A 16,758-nucleotide genomic window follows, 5' to 3' on the forward strand; every position below is an offset into this window, starting at 1 on the left:
AGTAAGAAGTATTGATGCACTGACTCATACAATATTACACCTTAAATGATGCTGAATAATAATTACTCTATAAGTTTCACGGTATTTTGTTATTTCTCATCACAGATGAAAAGTGTTTCCAAACACATGATGTCAAATAAACTTGTAATTGTACTTTTCGTCTTGTGGTTGGAGAAAAGAATGTAGTGTAGAGCGTCATGTGTGCACTTCCTGTTGTGGATGAGGTTATTGATGAATGTAGTGATCGTGTGTGTGCAGACACAACAGATGACGCACGCTGTTTATTTCATATTGCACTTTATTCAGCTCTGAGGAGGCAGAACTGAGGCGAGACCTCGTCACTGTCACAGATCAACACTTATTGCTTTCAGGCTTCCAGCCCGCACATTTCAGATACATCTCACGTATTCTCACACTGAAACTTTGCGTTTTAAAAATGTCTACTGAATGTGTGTGTGTGTGTGTGTGTGTGTGAGTAAACCAACACTGCGGAGAGTATTGCACCTCCTGTCTTTGCTTTTATGTGGAGAGTCAACGCCGACGATGGGATGGACGGAGGCGACAGGAGAGATTTGACACCGTGGTGGAGGAATGAGGTTTCATTCAACATTAAGGTCATAACGTGAGCAAACGTAACTGCATAAAAACAAATATAACGCTCATCTACGTCACACAGGGACTGTACAAATAAAGGCATTCACTTTAACATGATATATCAGATATTACATATAATTTCACGGCATTGCGATCGTGCCTGGAGTCTGGAATAAGGAAGTTTCTCCTCCACGGCACACACTTTTCAGTCAAGGCGACGCTGCAGGTGTAGACACATCCAGTGAACGTCTGTTCTGCGCTCTAGGAAGAAAGTTCACGATTTATTTCTTAGCACAAACTTCACTTCGGACTTTATTTCCGGATGGTTCCACAAATTCATAACATATGTAAGTGCAGTAACTATGAGAGACTTTAAAGTTTGTTTACTGTGCCAATAAATGAATAGTTGGCACATCTATGACACATTATGGTTTAGTAATTTTCTACTGAATATTTTTTTTACCAAATCAATCCTAACATCCACACTTTCAGGCCCAATATTGTGCAGAAATCATGTTATTAGTGATTTCTGAGTGACTGCGCTCTAGCTAGATTTATAGTTGCTTTAATTAAAATACTAACATTAACTGGATCCACCTGTCTCACCACAGACAGAAGTCAAGTTTTGCAAACAAAATGCAAATGAATACTTGTTTCTATCAGCTTCTGGCACTTATTCTTCACTAGAGTTTACATTAAACTTCACAGAAGAGGCCACAACGAGATTACATAATGAAAACAGTGCCTGTCAAATATGGAAATGAGGCCTTTATGTTTGCTCCATGGATTAATTTGAGGAAACGTTACATCACTACACGTAGATTTGAGCTGGTTTTCACAAAACATTTGATCTTAATACTACGACAAACTCCTAAATAGCATTAAAACGTCCTCACTGAACTGCCAGGATGAACTTTAACTGAGGAATTGGTAACTTAAGGGTCTTAAGGGTATTTCTTGGGTCTCAGACAGTGGATTTTTGATAGAAATACTGCAACAGCACTGTAACAATTAGCAGGTATCCATGTAAGAGACCTCTTAATATAAAAAACAACAGGTTTTTCTACTTGTCCAGTTTGAGCATGAAACCAAAGACGTCATTAAAAGAAAATTCAGAGTCGGGATAACTGCAAAAAAAATAAAGAAGCATTGGAAAGATTATTTGTGGAAATAAATGCAGCTTTCTCAGCATCACTAAAGGTTTCTGAAATGTTGACACTTTAGGATCGTTTGTGATTTTCTCTCAGTGACTGTGGATTCCTCTTTTCACAGATTTAGGAGCTGCTTTTATCGCTAAAACTCCCAAAATTAGGACAGAAACGACCATTTTTTAAAACACTTACTCTTAAATCAGGGAGTTTGAAGCTACTTTTAAGCCTTAAGTTGTTTTGTGAACACATCCCTGATGTTTTCGCCTCTTCAGTAAAAGCTTGAATGAAGTTACACGCTTCATATACTCGTTAGAATAGATAACATGTCTAATTTTACCACTTAAACTTTGTGATCAGTGAAGGTTTCCTCCGCAAGGACGATAAATTAGAAACTAAACTTCCTGTGAGTGTAAACGGTTGCTTGTTTGTATGTGTTGTATGAACAGAATAAAACAAAATATACCTTTATTTTACCCAAAGTGAATCTTTGTGCTTGAAATAAACGGTTTAAACTCTTTCATGACTTCAACTCTCTGTGTAAATACAGTAGCTGATTGTATTAGCAGTGCTGTCAAGATGAAGATATAATCATCAGGTTTCTTCTTTGATGCGTAGTCCCATTAATATTATTATTATTATCATTATTACTATAGTCTGTTTCTGCAGGAAGACACTACATTTTAAAACCCATAAAATCAAAGGCATTTTTTTTCTCTCTAAAGTGGATATAAGTCAAGAATTAGCGCATTATTAACACTATTTAAGGTTTATATTTGATAATAAACAGCCTGCAGGGGGCGGTATAACCCAGCTACAAGCATCGGCCAATAAACTACTTCCTAATGTTGAAACTGCAGAGTAGCACTGCTCATACAATCACACACACCCTTCAGAGGAACACACACTTCCTGTCACAATGTGTTGAAAAATGACAAACAGGTCACATGACTGGGATACGGACAACTATAGGTCACATGATGAGGGTGCGTTTTTATGTGTGTGTGTGTGTGTGTGTGTGTGTGGAAAAGGCGTCAGTGGTCCATGATGCGGAGGTTGCCGGACACGATTTTGTTTTCCAGCATGGAGCCAGCCGGAATATCAATCCGATCTCCGTGGTTGGCGATGATGATGACGGTGCCCTGCGTAGGAGGAAGAGCGATGAGTTTAGTTGTTGTTTGTCAGAGGTAGAAAAGAGAGGCGGGATTTAATTAAAGCCATAAATCAAGTGACAGCAACCTGCCAGCGGGGCGAGTTACTTTCAAAGACTTCAACACCACAAGCTTCTGTTGTATCTTTGTTAAAAATGTACATGACCTGAGATTATAACCCCTCAGGATTACAGAGAAAGGTCAGTATTTTTTATAGGTTTATCCTCTAATTTGGCACCTTGAGCGTGCCCGAGTGTCTCTTTGCATTTCATCTATACCACATGAATATGGAAACAAAAGCATCACCGCTGGTTTTCTGGCCTTTTTAATAACCACAGTGTATCTCAGCGTGGGCACCAGAAGATATAATGTGACCGCCTCTCTGTAATACAACTTTAATTTTGTCCTACAGTATTTCCTCCAACAGTGAGGTAGGGGCCTTTATTTACCCCAACTACAGAAGGTAACAGGTCGTAATTTGAAGCAGACATTATTGGAGGCAGAGCTTTAATCTCATCTCATCTCATCTTCAGCCTCTTATCCGGGGTCTGGTCGCGGGGGCAGCAGCTTTAGCAGGGGACCCTAAACTTCCCTTTCCGGGGCCACATTAACCAGCTCTAACTGGGGGATCCTGAGGCGTTCCCAGGCCAGTGTGGAGATCTAATCTCTCCACCTGGTCCTGGGTCTTCCCCGAGGCCTCCTCCCAGCTGGAGGTGCCGGGAACACCTCCCTAGGGAGGCGCCCAGGGTTCATCCTTACTAGATGATCCTGAACCACCTCAACTGGCTCCTTTCAACGCAAAGGAGCAGCGGCTCTACTCCGAGTTCCTCACGGATGCTGAACTTCTCCCCCTCTCTCTAAGGGAGACTCCAGCCCCCCTCCTGAGAAAACACATTTCGGCCGCTTGTACCCGCGACCTCGTTCTTTGGGTCCTGACCCAGCTTTCATGACCACAGGTGAGGGTGTATCACCAGAAGGATAAGAAATTAAATTATATTTCTATTCTTTAGCTATTTGTTGTGAAAGAAATGTGGATACAATCTCAAGCATTTCCAAGCGCTTTATCCAAAATTCAAACACTTTTCAAACCTTGAAAACATAACATTAAAATTTAAGCATTTTCAAGGATTTGAAGCACCTGTACGAACCCTGTATATTGTTGAATTTATTAGATTCAAGTGATAGAAACGGCAAGTCTTACTGTGCTTCTTATTTCCATTAAAGATGTTCGTACCTTGAGTGAAACGTTTTTCCCGAGGGTGACGTCTCCAGACACTGTCAGGTGGTCGAGCTCCAGCATGTCGGGGATGCTCTCGAAGCGGGTCAAGTACTCCTGAACCTGAGCACGGACGCACAAACGAGGACATTTGTGAACAACTTTCTGTGTGTGTGTGGTGTGTGTCTGTGTGTGTGAAACGTGAAAACTCGCTGGTTTTCTTGTCACGTGTGTTTTATCATAATCACCTTGGTGAAGGAGCTGCCCAGTTTGACGTGTGGCGTTGTCGGGAACTCTCTCTTGGGGCTCATGGTGAGAGAGCCGGCGTCCAGGCTGTACAGGTTTGACATGACCAGCAGCAGGTCCGACGTGGTCTTGACGGGCAGGAAGCGGCTGCGAGGCACGTTAATGCCCAGGGCGTTGTCGAAGCATTTAATGGCGGCGCCGACTGCCGTCTCCAGCTGGATGACGTTCTGCCCGCCGTCAAGCGTCTGATGACAAACAGAAGAAAAGGTCGTTGTAGAAAAAGTAACTCAAATGAACCTCAGGGAACCGAAACAACTCAAAACACCAATCTACAAAACGTCAACAGAATATTTAGGTCGATTCAAAAATTTAATATTGAAATAATTTCACATCAAAAGCTCAATCATGTTGTTGTAGCTCATGTTCTATTCCTTAAGAAAAAAGAAATCTAAATTATTAGACATTCTTGCGTAAATAACCTTGTGTGGCTGCAGTTTGATTTACTCCAGAGTCACTGAAGCTTCTTTATGTAAAACATCTGTGATTCACTGATGTTTACAGTCACATCAGGAACCCATAAATGGCCTCTACCCAGTTAAGGCAATGATCGGTTTATTGGCGTTCCCCTTCTATACGTGAAAGGGGGTAACTCCTCCTCCGGTACAGTAGGTGGCGCTCCTCCAACATACATCTGGACTGAATACAGCTTTTTTTCTGGTTCACCTTTGTCAAAATCAAGTTAAAGCCTCTTCTAAAGTTTGCTTTAGCGTTTTTTGGAGATGTGAGGTCCTGGGGTAACCCTGACAACCAAGACGAGCTGAGATGGAGACGTCATCAATTTCGCTGCCGTTCCAATTGCAGAACGTCCGGACTCCGGAGTCTGGACTCCCTAGTCGAACTTTCCAAGTCCGAACCAAGTCCACAAGTCTGAACTTGATGTACTTGGTATTGAGAAACGGCTATAGGCTTATGCGACCCGGGAACACGGGATGACCCCGAAACTACTATGGTAAACATTGTACCTGCATTCTAGCACGCTCCTCTACTTTGGTTTTCAGGAGTGTCTCATGTCACTATAATGCTTTGTCGTGAGAGCACCAGACAGGGATACGAACATCTTCTGAAGCGGTTGGAGTGCGTCTAACTATTGCCTGTTAGCATTTAGCTCAAAGCGCTGCTGTGTGTAAGTGCAGCCTCACAGAGTTTAAAGTTAAAGAGGTGGAAATGATTCCCGGAGCCACAGAGTTGAATATGATGAACAGAAATTAGACTGAAAGGTTTCACAGGACTACTGTGAGATGATATAATGATGATCTGGATCATAGGTATAAACTAACAGAAGGATTTAGGTAACATCCACCACTTCATGGACACTTATCTTAAGTGCCTCTTGGTACGGCGAGAGAACACAGGTACAGAACATGTACAGGGCCACAGTGCCGTATAACAGGAACACTCCCCTCTAACTCCGCACTTTAGCATTGCACTCTAGATGGGACCGCACACTCTCATGTGAATCCCTACAGCTCGACACGGTTATGAGCAGTTACATAACACTTGCTATGTCACGGTGTGTGTGATCCTGCAGCAGAAAATTGCAGCTATATGCAGAGAAAGCAATAATCAGCACGGGGCTGGGGTTCAGCGGTGAATTTATTGCGCTGGTTGCAGATTTGCATACCCTGAGGCGGTGCTTCTCCACTGAGCAGAGGCACAGCGCGTCGCCTCTGAGTGAGCACAACCAAAATAACATCAAGTCACATCACGTCACATTTGTTTGCTGTGGAGGGCGATGAAGGACAGACACGGAGGCCAAACCAAATCATTCCTTCATGTTAATTTAAGCGGCTACGTTGTCGCTGCCTCACTCTTCGTTTAATTTATTTGAACAACTCGACAACAAAAGACGAGTGTGACAATTAACTCGAGCTGGAATAAACAAGCTCAGTCAGAAATGTAAATTTGAAACTAGCAGAAGCGGCCTTTTGAAGTAGCATTTTTGTGAGGGAAATCATGCCCTAATATTCATCTTCGTCTCTCCCATGCCATCACACACACACACACACACACACACACACACACACACACATATACACACACACACACACACAGCTTAAACTGGAGTCCAAGTGGGGCAGATGAGCCACCAGAGAGGAGACCAGAAAACCGGATTGGTTTGAAGCTCCTTTTTCTCTCCTTCGTATGCAAAAACCTCTCACGACGACAACAAACGGCTCAGAGAGTCGATCCGCGCAGGACGGCAGAAACACTGAGAGGCTTTAGAATAAGGGTTTCCTCGGCACGCTTGAATTTCCTTTTCGCAAGATATGATTTATTCAGGAGCGGTGGTCTCTGTAGAGGAGAGTGTGCAGATCTGACTGTGCTATTCACAGCTGTGTTTTTAAACGGGACGGGCTATATTGTTCTGGTGGCTGGTTATTGAAAGTGAACTGCTGCAGGGTCAAGTCCTCCTGGTGTGGCCCGTCTATGAAGTCCCCCCTTGTTGTTGTGTTCCACTCACCTTTGGGTTGACTATAATCTCTAGGTCCATTGCCTTCTGCTCCTGCAGCCTCTTGATGGCAGCCAAAGAGATCCACAGGTTGTTGGTGTTGAAGATCTTGAACTTGGACACAGATTTGAATTCGTCCACGTGGGCCTTGGGCACCTGGGCGATCTCCAGCAGACGTAGTTTTCCTTCGTACTGGATCAGAGTGCCACCCTGAAAATCAGAGTCAGCTTTTTTACAACATGTGGTGGACGGACTCCAAGGTGCAACAGAAACTCTCCTTGTTTACCCTGAGAAATCTAGCTTTTTATAATGCCACTGCATTTTATGAATGCCAAAACAGAGTCTTTACAGTAATTTCCCCCCTGCTTCAGCCAAACGCAGAGCAGGTAATAGTATTTAGGAATAAACAATGTGCCATTCAATAAAATACATCCAGAGCGAGTCATCACACTGTAAATTGATCACTATGAGACTGGTATTACTGCACCTCTGCTATTTTACCTCAGGTTTGCTTTCAGTGAAAAAATGAAGCATCTTAACTAAATTCTAGTAAAGTTTTTGCTCCATGAGGTTCGGCCTGGACAACAGTTTAAGAACGAGCTATTTAACATAAATCCGTGCAGCAGAGCGAGAGATTACTTTTTATGACACTTAATCATCAACTAAAACGTCCTGATCGCAACATCCCAACCTGAACCTGTGAAAGGACTTTGTAACAACGGGACTGCATTTCTGTGGTTAACTCACAATCGTTGTGACGAAAGATAAATACTGATAACGTTCCAGAGCAGTAAAATCCCTCCTCATCGTGCTCTAAAACCACCGTGCAGCTTTTTAGGACGCAATAAGGCTTCAAATATAAGGATGTGTTGCTCAAACCGGACATCCTGGATCTAATTTTACCTTATTTCATTATCACCGTACTTTTCTTAACACAGGGCTGTTTTCAATCGCAGCGGCCACACAGATAGTTTCAGTTTGTCACAATTTCTTCTGTAATAGTAGCCCAAAACACTGCTGAGTCTGTAGATTATCCTGAGTAATGAGGACAAACTAACTTTTTGGCTCACCTGCCGAGGGGATCGGTAGATGAAAGAATCTACCGGCCAAGTACATTTTTTATCGGCCAAATAATAAATGCCTCTTTTTGCTGCATTTAGTACATCTGTTTGAGTACTTTTCATTGAGATAACATAATTATATAGCAATACATGCTTAGAAAAGAGGCCAAAGTATTATTTGGAAATAGATTCTAATATTATTTATTGAATTTTCCGAACATTGCAAAATCAGAACTACAGATGGGACCGATCCGATCTAGTCTGCATCTCTAGTCCGCACTCGAGCACGACCATCGGGAAGAACATTTAACATTAAGTTGCCAGGGTAATATTTTAGTCACATTTGGCGAGTGGCGTCCGCTAGCCGTGAGGTAAACGCGACTGGAAAGTTGCCGTTGGATCTTCCAAATGTCATTTTTTCAATGGTTTGACGCCACAAATAGATTATATTGTGTTGGAGTGAAGGTAGAAAACTCAAGAAACAGATATCTCAAAACCAAAATCCTCTGAATGGCTCGGTATTAAAATACGAGAGTGACGCAAATCTGAAAATAACAAACAAACAGCGATCAAACTTAAGATCTCTGTGTTTACTAGATAAAAAAAATATGCTGCTGATGCTACACTGTGTGTCTACGGTTACATCGATGATAATTATGTCTTATGTGTACAATAAAACAAACAATGCCGTATGTTATCACTGGACAAATATTAACCTAAACCTCCTCCTCCCCATACCTTGACATCGGCGCGCGTCTTATCCGTCACCTCCATGATGAACTCGCAGCGTTTGCCGTTGGGCTGGCTGACCAGGTGGTGCAGGATGTGGAGGTCGACGGTGGCGCCCAGGTTATCGATGTTGGACACAAAGATGTACTCCTTGCCCTGCGCAATCAACTGGTCCAGCAAGCCCGAGTTGTAGAAGCTGGCGTAAATGTCGCCGTGGCCCGGAGGGTACCAGCCTTCGGCGCTCTGCCCGGTCATGCTCAAGTTTGTGGACACTGGGAGGAGCGACTCCTTGTTGACGCGAGGGTACCTGGATGGAAACAATAACGAGTCAACAAGGCGATATCGACAAATAGTTTGGCAGATCAATCGGGGCATCACTAAACTAAACCCAAACTTAAACGTGCATTCATTTTATTTGGCCATTTGGGGGAAATTTAATAAGTAAACACAAGCCAACTATTTTGATAGTCGATTTATTGTATAAATAGTCCATAGGTGAATCGGCTGGGAACCTAGGTTCGAGTCCCTGTGTGGCCCATAAATGGAGTGTGGACTGGTGGCCGGAGAGGTGCCAGTTCATCTCAGATTTTTTTATTGAAAAATGTAATTTTTTTTACCTAACCTTCCACCAAATATGTGCATCTAAGTCTTCTACAAACTTTAAATGGAAAATGTTTAACAGAAGAAGTTATGAATAATAGTTAAGTTTCCTGATAAATCCAATATTTACTCTATTTTTAGCTGTTTTTGGTCTTCACTAAAATATCTTCCATATCTGCAAAATGTTCACCAGCTACTCGCTAACTTTAAAAAAAATAATAAAGAATTAAACTTCAAAGTTTGTTGCAAAATAATTGTGAGATGACATATAATTTAATCCCAATTTGAAGTCAATCCTGGTAACAACCCACTCTACATGTCTCAAAGACCATGAGGTGTCATTAAATCTTATATTCTTTAACATTCAAGTGTTGTTTTGTTTTTTATGTCCCTTTATGAACAGTTTTCTTCTATTTTACGATCTCTAATATCTGACCAATAAATACGTTGTTGTAAATAAAGATCATTTATCTGCAGAGCTGTGAATAAGTCCGCACACACTTTGGAGATAAACGGCACAAACAGAAAACAGACGGTGTGAAATCGTCCTCTGAGGTTAATCCATGGAAACTTTGCGACTAAGTAGCACGCCGAGTGTCATGTGAGCTTCATCTTTTCATATTACCGACTGCGGGACTTCAAACAACACCGTCATGGGGCAAAGTTTTTTCAAAGAAGGCCGATGAGGCAACAAGCCAAAGAGTCCGCGCCACCGTCGCGGTGTGCATTAAAGTGATCAAAGGGTTTCTAAGAAGGATCCGCGTCAGGTTGAGTTCACAAACCTCATCACGAGGAACAGCGCTGCGCAGGCTGCTGGCCGTGTTTTGGGGATAATTCAGACGAGCTGGTCAGGTAGCGGCACAGAGTTTAATGGAGGTTTAAGTCCAGCTGACCGTTCTGGGGGGGTGATTCAGATGAGTGGTTTTGATACGAGCTCAGAGACTTCAAAGGGTTTTTATGTCCTCTCAAGAACGTTTCGTTACATCCACAAATGTTTTTTTCCTGCCTTGGATCCGTTATTACGGCCTCAGAAGGAACAGTTACTCTCTCCAGGGTACACGGGGAAATGAACATGCGTCCTTGTTGAGTTGTTAACTGATCTCAGCAGTGAATTAGCTGTTTTTTTTAAAGTCACAGTACGAGAGTGAGTGTTTTTTAGTCAATCATTTTCATTTCATCACACCTTTCCTAAAAAAGACACCTTTTCTAGCTATTTCATTGACTACTTCATGCTCGGGCTTTTTCAAATGTCTTTTTCCTTTACATTTGGAGCTTCTGTTGAGGTTTTTTATTAAAAAAATGAATCAAACAAAATCCTCAATTTGTTTAAAGTGATTTATCGGATTAAACGAGTTAGTCTTTTTTGATTAAATCAACATTCTTTAATGAATATAACTGCTAATTTCTGTTCACATAAAAACATGAAGGCAGCAGGCTAATCCAATAAAGGCATAAAATAAAGATGAAATGATAATCCCACCCTCAGGCTCGTTACAACATTATGCGACAACAGAAACAACACAAGTCGGAAACAATCCTACGGCCACCGCTCCAATCTAATTTACAAATAGTATAACAAGATAAGATAATCCTTTATTAGACCCACAGCAGGGACATTTAAAGTGTTACTGTACCTAAGGTAAGGTTTGTACAGGTGCTTGAATTTTAATGTTGTTTCCAAGGTTTGAAAAGTGCTTGAATTGTGGATAAAGTGCTTGAAAATGCTTAAAATTGAATCAACATTTCTTTCACAACAAATACCTGTAGAATAGAAATATTATTGAATTTCTTATCCTTCTGGTATTATGAAACATTTTTGTTTATAGCGTAACACCATCTCTTTTAATGTGATTTAAATGGAAAAAATAAAGGTGAAATAATAATGTAATGTATAATAATCTATTCGTAGAAATATGTTAAATTACCACAAATGTAAGGTGCTGGAAAAACTTGAAATTTGACGTCAGAAAAGGTGAATGTGCATCAGTGAAAAAGCAAGATATTATAAGAGATACAAAAACACTGAGAAAAAAAAGTAGTAAATGGTAAAAAGCAGTAAAAATGAAATGCTAATAATTAGTGTAGCCGCATATTTATATGCAACTATGCAGAAATACCGGGTTTAAAGGGAACGGACATGCAAAATAAAAAGCTAGCATTCGTATGTTATGAATAAAACTTTAAAGATTGCCTACCGTAACTCTGAGACTGCCCTTTGTTCCTGCTACATAAACAGATAAATAGATATATAAGAAAGATCTGAACTATTACAGCATGCTTTAGTTGCTATATTAAGTTGGATTTGCATATAAAATGAATTGGATTTACAGGATGTTTGGGGAATTGGGCTGAAAATAACAGTTAAGTCTGTTTATTCATTCTCATCACTTCTTTGGAAACCAGGGAGTTTAATTTGGTGTAAAAGTAATAAAAGTGTTTGCACAACTTTTGGATTTGTCGGGTGGATGAAGCAAATCGTTTTCCCCCTCATCAACTGAAAGATGATGAACAGTGGATTAAATCGGCCTTTGATGAATTACTCTCACAAACTTGACCACGGACTTCTCTTTGTTCTCGTATTGATTGACATTTTATCTGTTCTGCCACTTTCCGCCACTGCCACTTTGTCCAAAACCGCTTTGTACTACACTCTTCTTCTACGCAACATACAAGCGCTCTAAATAATTCAGAGGGAAACGGTAAAAAATAACTTCCACTTGATTGACAAAGCGGAGACACCAAGGCATTAAATATTAACGGCTCACTACATACATGACATTTCCTGTCCGGATAGATCAGCAGCACACAGCAGAGTCCACTGCATACTCAGTTACTGAATAAAAAACACTCAATTATTACACTTCATTCAGTGCGTTAGGGCTCAATAACTAACCGCTATCTGTTAAAACAAAGCCCCAACCACAGCGACTTCCTGTTTGATCCAATACGATTCAAAAACGTCAGTTCTCTGAGTGTCCACTAGGGGCAGGTTTCATTACAGAGCAGTTTCTCATTGACCCCCATGTTAAACAGGCCGTTTTCACAGCATCATTAAACCTGTTTAAGGTCTGGTACAAAAAAAAAACCCATTCTAGTCTGTATGTTTTTTAAGTGATTGAGCGTCGCGTTGCCCGCTCCTCATTTGCATAAGGTTGAGCTCAAAGCTACGGCATCCAGCTCGACTCGCCGCCTCTTAAAACTCCCCCCAAAAAATCATGTTTATTTCGCTGTGTGTTCATATTTTTTCTACATTTCTACAATTTATTGTTACTATTGATGCTTCTTCTGTGTGCGCGCAACTACTTTGCTGCTGTGAAAAGAAATTTCCCCTTTTTGTATCTAATAAAGTAATATCTTTTTTGGAAATGCGTCAGAGGAAGAACAACAATAGTTAAACGTAACAACAGAGATTTATTTGCTTGGACCGCGTGACTGTAGTATGAGTGTAAGGCAGAAACGGCGGTGGAAAACACAGATTGGGAGTCATTGTATCTCTGGACGAAGCCGTGAAAAAGGGAACGAAGCGCCGACACACCTAACAGATAAGACGGGGGTGTCTCCGTCATGGTTTCCAAGCGGCTACGTTTTCACCTTTTCTCACCTGCTCTGGTTGAAGGTGTGTATCTTGACGCGGTGGTGTGTGTACTTCTGCAGGATCTTCTTTGTGTCTTCGTCCGTGTTGAAGGAGTTCATGAGGACCAGCGGCACGTCTGTGTTGTAGGTCTTGTTCAGATGCTGTGGGACAAACAAAACAAACAAAAAATCCTTATAATGGTTGGAAAAGGTTCTTTGATTTGTCAGATTTAGATTTTATATGACCAGATGGGGTGGTGCATTAATGCTAATGCTAATGATGGCAACATGAGACAAATAGGATTTTGTATAGATTATATGGAGATAAATGAAATTCAAATTAGTATGAATCCCTTGGTGCACATAAAATAATGATGTAAAAATAACTTTCCGTTTGAGTCGTCTTTAAATTCAGATGTAAGTGACGTTGGTATCTATCAGATGGTCTTTGTAAAAGGAACTCCTGCATCAATATAACGTAATAAATATTAAGAACAAGAGACGACGTTTCTGTAACTTGACGGTGTGATTAGAATGAAAACAAAAACAGGGAAATGGAATATAAATTAAAAGCATGATAAGAGAAAGTGAACAGAAGAGGATGACGAGAAAGGGAGGATGAATCAGTGGGGGTCTAACGTGAGAAAGGACTGATCCGACTTTCGTAAACTCATGTGAGAGCGTCGTTTTTCCTTTAATAAAGGGTGTGTGTCACCCGGCCATCTGCTTTATAAACCAACACTAATTTCTCACTTTCAAAGAGTTAAACGAGTGTGCAAACTGTGCGCGACAGTATAAACCTTCCCCACACCTTTCTGTGGACCCGCCATGATACTTTAAAGAGCTCTGTAAATGTGAACACATCACAATGCAAACACACTTTAATGAAATTGCTCTTCTCGTATGTTGACTGTGGGTGGAAAGGTGAGGCAGTAGGGATGACAGACCTTTAGTTTGAGCAAACCGCCTTTAACATTGTGCTTTTGGGAAGCACCGTGAATCTACTGGATGGAAGCCCTACATGTGTGGAAATGATGTTATTATTGCATCTTTTTAAGCTTTTCTTACAGTTTTGTTTGTAGAAAAATGTTAGAAATGAGAGCATTATTTTATGGGGTTTGTGTGACAGTGGTAGTGAAGATATATTTGTAGAAGTGTCACCGTTTCTGTAACAGTTTGACTACATTATCTGAACGTTTTATCTCCCTACATGAAAGGTCTAAAAACTATTTCAAAGCCTTTTCCACACTGCCAGTAATACAATTTGATTTGTTCTGTTGGCTTAAACATTGAAATATGACAGAAACTAACATTATTGTCATTATCTATTAACCTGTGAAGTATTATTTCGATTCATACATTTATTTTTTGGTCTTTTAAATAGTGAAATTCATCGGTTGTCTTGTTTTGTTTCTGACTTACAGTAAAGTATAGTATAGTTTATTTATATAAAAGACAAAAACAGAGCAAACATTTGCATTTGTGAAGAAATGCAAAGTGATATTTTGCTAATTTCAGGTTCATACTTGTATTTTGGTTATTTGAGAGAACATGTTTACATGTTTTTATGTTGATTTTTCTTAATTTTTCTGTCTGAATAAACCTTTATTCACCTTCTGTCTGTAACGCTCCGTTTTAGCGCCTGTCTCTTTAAAAACTCCTCCTGAAAAAGTCTGCCCCATTTGCTCAGCGTTTCCAGGTCTTTACACTCATTGCAGCCGGGCAACAACTGTAACAGCGCTGTAGCAGCACTTTCTACTTATTTATGATAAAGTTGTGACATCACAAACATACAGAAGGTGTGTTTAAAAGGCACAGTTTCTGAATACGGGCTGCTTTATAATAAAAAAAGAGGTAGAAATCTCACTTTCTACACATGGGACCCTAAATAAATGACTAAAACAGTTGATAAGTTATCAAAATTCCAACTGATTTATTCTCCATCAATCATCTAATTGTTTCAGCTTTTGAAATGCCTTTAAAATACCCATCATGTGTCAATTACAAAGACCCTCAGGTCCCACGTTCCCTGAAAAAAAACCTATCCTTTAGTGTCCTGAGTGGAAGCTACAGCCCTGTTTCCCAGTGTAAAGTGTTTCTGAGTTAAATTGCTTCTGTAACTTTGAGCTGCACTCTTTTAAACTCCCGTAACTCAACTCGCTTCATTTACCAGATGTATGAACGGGACAGTCACTCAGGTGAAAGCAGTAAATCTTCAGCAGCCAGGTTGCGCGCGCCCCAGACAGCCTGAGCTTTGTCCAATCTTTTTAAGTGCGAGTGTACAGGTCCAAAATAAATATGCATGAGGGCCGTTCTCACACAGGAGACCCGGTAAGGGTCTGGTGTGTGTGTGTGTGTGTGTGTGTGTGTGTGTGTGTGTGTGTGTGTGTGTGTGTGTGTGTGTGTGTGTGTGTGTGTGTGTGTGTGTGTGTGTGTGTGTGTGTGTGTGTGTGTGTGTGTGTGTGTGTGTGTGTGTGTGTGTGTGTGTGTGTGTGTGGGGGGGGGATCCATTTTCCTCTCTTTTCTAAATAGGCTGATTCAGTCAGGAGGTAATCTGACCAGACCTGAGCAGAAAATGGAGAGCGGTGACTTGGACACAGAGAACAGTGTGTCGGGGGGAGAGAGGCGTCCCGGGAGGCCGTTATGAAACACACACCAATAACACGCAGCCACACACCCTATATAAACCCAATTACACAATGCGGTACACAGCAAAGCTCTGGCATCTTTGTCACTTTACTCTATATGGAGCTACATGAATATGTGATGCTGCGATTGTTGTTTATCTTAACTTTGAACCACCGTAGATGAATGCGAAACGTTGATTTATGTCATGGCTTGATGTATAATCAGGCACAAATAACCACAAACTCTCTCCATACACACACACAAACAAACACACACACACTCCTTTCCTCCAGCTCACAGCTTTCTCCATGTCCCTGCCAATCCCACAGACCTGCCGCCCTGCACAACAGATCCTCTTTCACTACAGCTCACCCCAGGTATCACACTGAACTCCTTTCAAAAGACCTTCAGCTATTTTTTTTCACTCCATTAAACGCATGCCTCTCCCCCCGGCGCCTCAGATACATAAAGCAAAAGCAACGTGTGTCTGGAGGATGATTCACATGCAGCTGCATCATGGAGAGAGAAAGGCAGAGGACATATGCTTGTAATTTTCTCTTTCGGAAAAACAGACTGTTGTTTTTCTCCTTAAACATATTTTCCGAGCACTTTTCTAGCTTAAAAAAAAAAGCCTAAGCTCTCGTGCGATTGTCAGAAACTGAATCTGAAAGCGGAATGAGAGACGCACCCTATTCAAACATCTCTACAGCAGAGCAAACAGTACTCCAGAAACGTACCGAAACAAATGAGTATTACATCAGACGGTACTTCACTTCCTGCTTCAGCACTACCAACTAACCGCCACACCTAACTGTCGATCCTGGGGCCACAGAGAGAATGTGATCTTTAAACGAAGTTTCTCAGCTGTGTCTGTGAGAGAAACAAGCTGCAAACAACTCTCCAGTAAAATCTGAGTTCTAGTACCCTGGTTAACAGACTTAGATAACTCCTTCAGTACCCCGATTTTTCTTGCATATTATTCGTAAACAGCCTTCCCAGGTTACTATCCAGTTTTGTGCATGCTCCGTGGGTTATCACTCCACCTCCCCACTCCGCGACAGTGGCTTTGACCCTGAAATAGTAATAATTCTGTCTTAAACAAATATAAATGGCATTTAAAATGAAATTAAATGAGACATTCTATTATTTATGGACAGTTTCACGCAGACGGGCAGGTAGCGTTGGCGTGGACACTGCAGCGAGGCAGCTTTCACACACCGATCATGCAGGTAACAGATTATAACTTCTACTCAGCAACAGCTTGTGTATGTGTGTTTGTGTGTGTGTGGGTGTGTATATTTGT

The 16,758-nt window shown here is 41.2% G+C and overlaps 1 protein-coding gene across 2 annotated transcripts in view; it reads right to left on the bottom strand.

Annotated features, from left to right (window-relative positions):
* Nucleotides 1-298: 298 nt before the first annotated feature.
* Nucleotides 299-16,758, bottom strand: part of ugp2b (UDP-glucose pyrophosphorylase 2b) — a 32,682-nt gene continuing 16,222 nt past the window's right edge. For both annotated transcript variants that reach the window (XM_083922942.1, XM_083922941.1), the window contains exons 5-10: nucleotides 12,856-12,989; nucleotides 8,664-8,961; nucleotides 6,877-7,074; nucleotides 4,358-4,600; nucleotides 4,128-4,232; nucleotides 299-2,884 (exon numbers count right to left, since the gene is read on the bottom strand). In XM_083922942.1, coding sequence (XP_083779068.1) covers nucleotides 2,777-2,884; nucleotides 4,128-4,232; nucleotides 4,358-4,600; nucleotides 6,877-7,074; nucleotides 8,664-8,961; nucleotides 12,856-12,989 — 1,086 coding nt within the window. In that variant the 3' untranslated portion in view covers nucleotides 299-2,776. The remainder of the gene's footprint in view (nucleotides 2,885-4,127; nucleotides 4,233-4,357; nucleotides 4,601-6,876; nucleotides 7,075-8,663; nucleotides 8,962-12,855; nucleotides 12,990-16,758) is intronic.

The sequence above is a fragment of the Echiichthys vipera genome (assembly GCF_963691815.1).
Source record: "Echiichthys vipera genome assembly, chromosome: 11".
Classification (NCBI taxonomy): Eukaryota; Metazoa; Chordata; class Actinopteri; order Perciformes; family Trachinidae; genus Echiichthys; species Echiichthys vipera.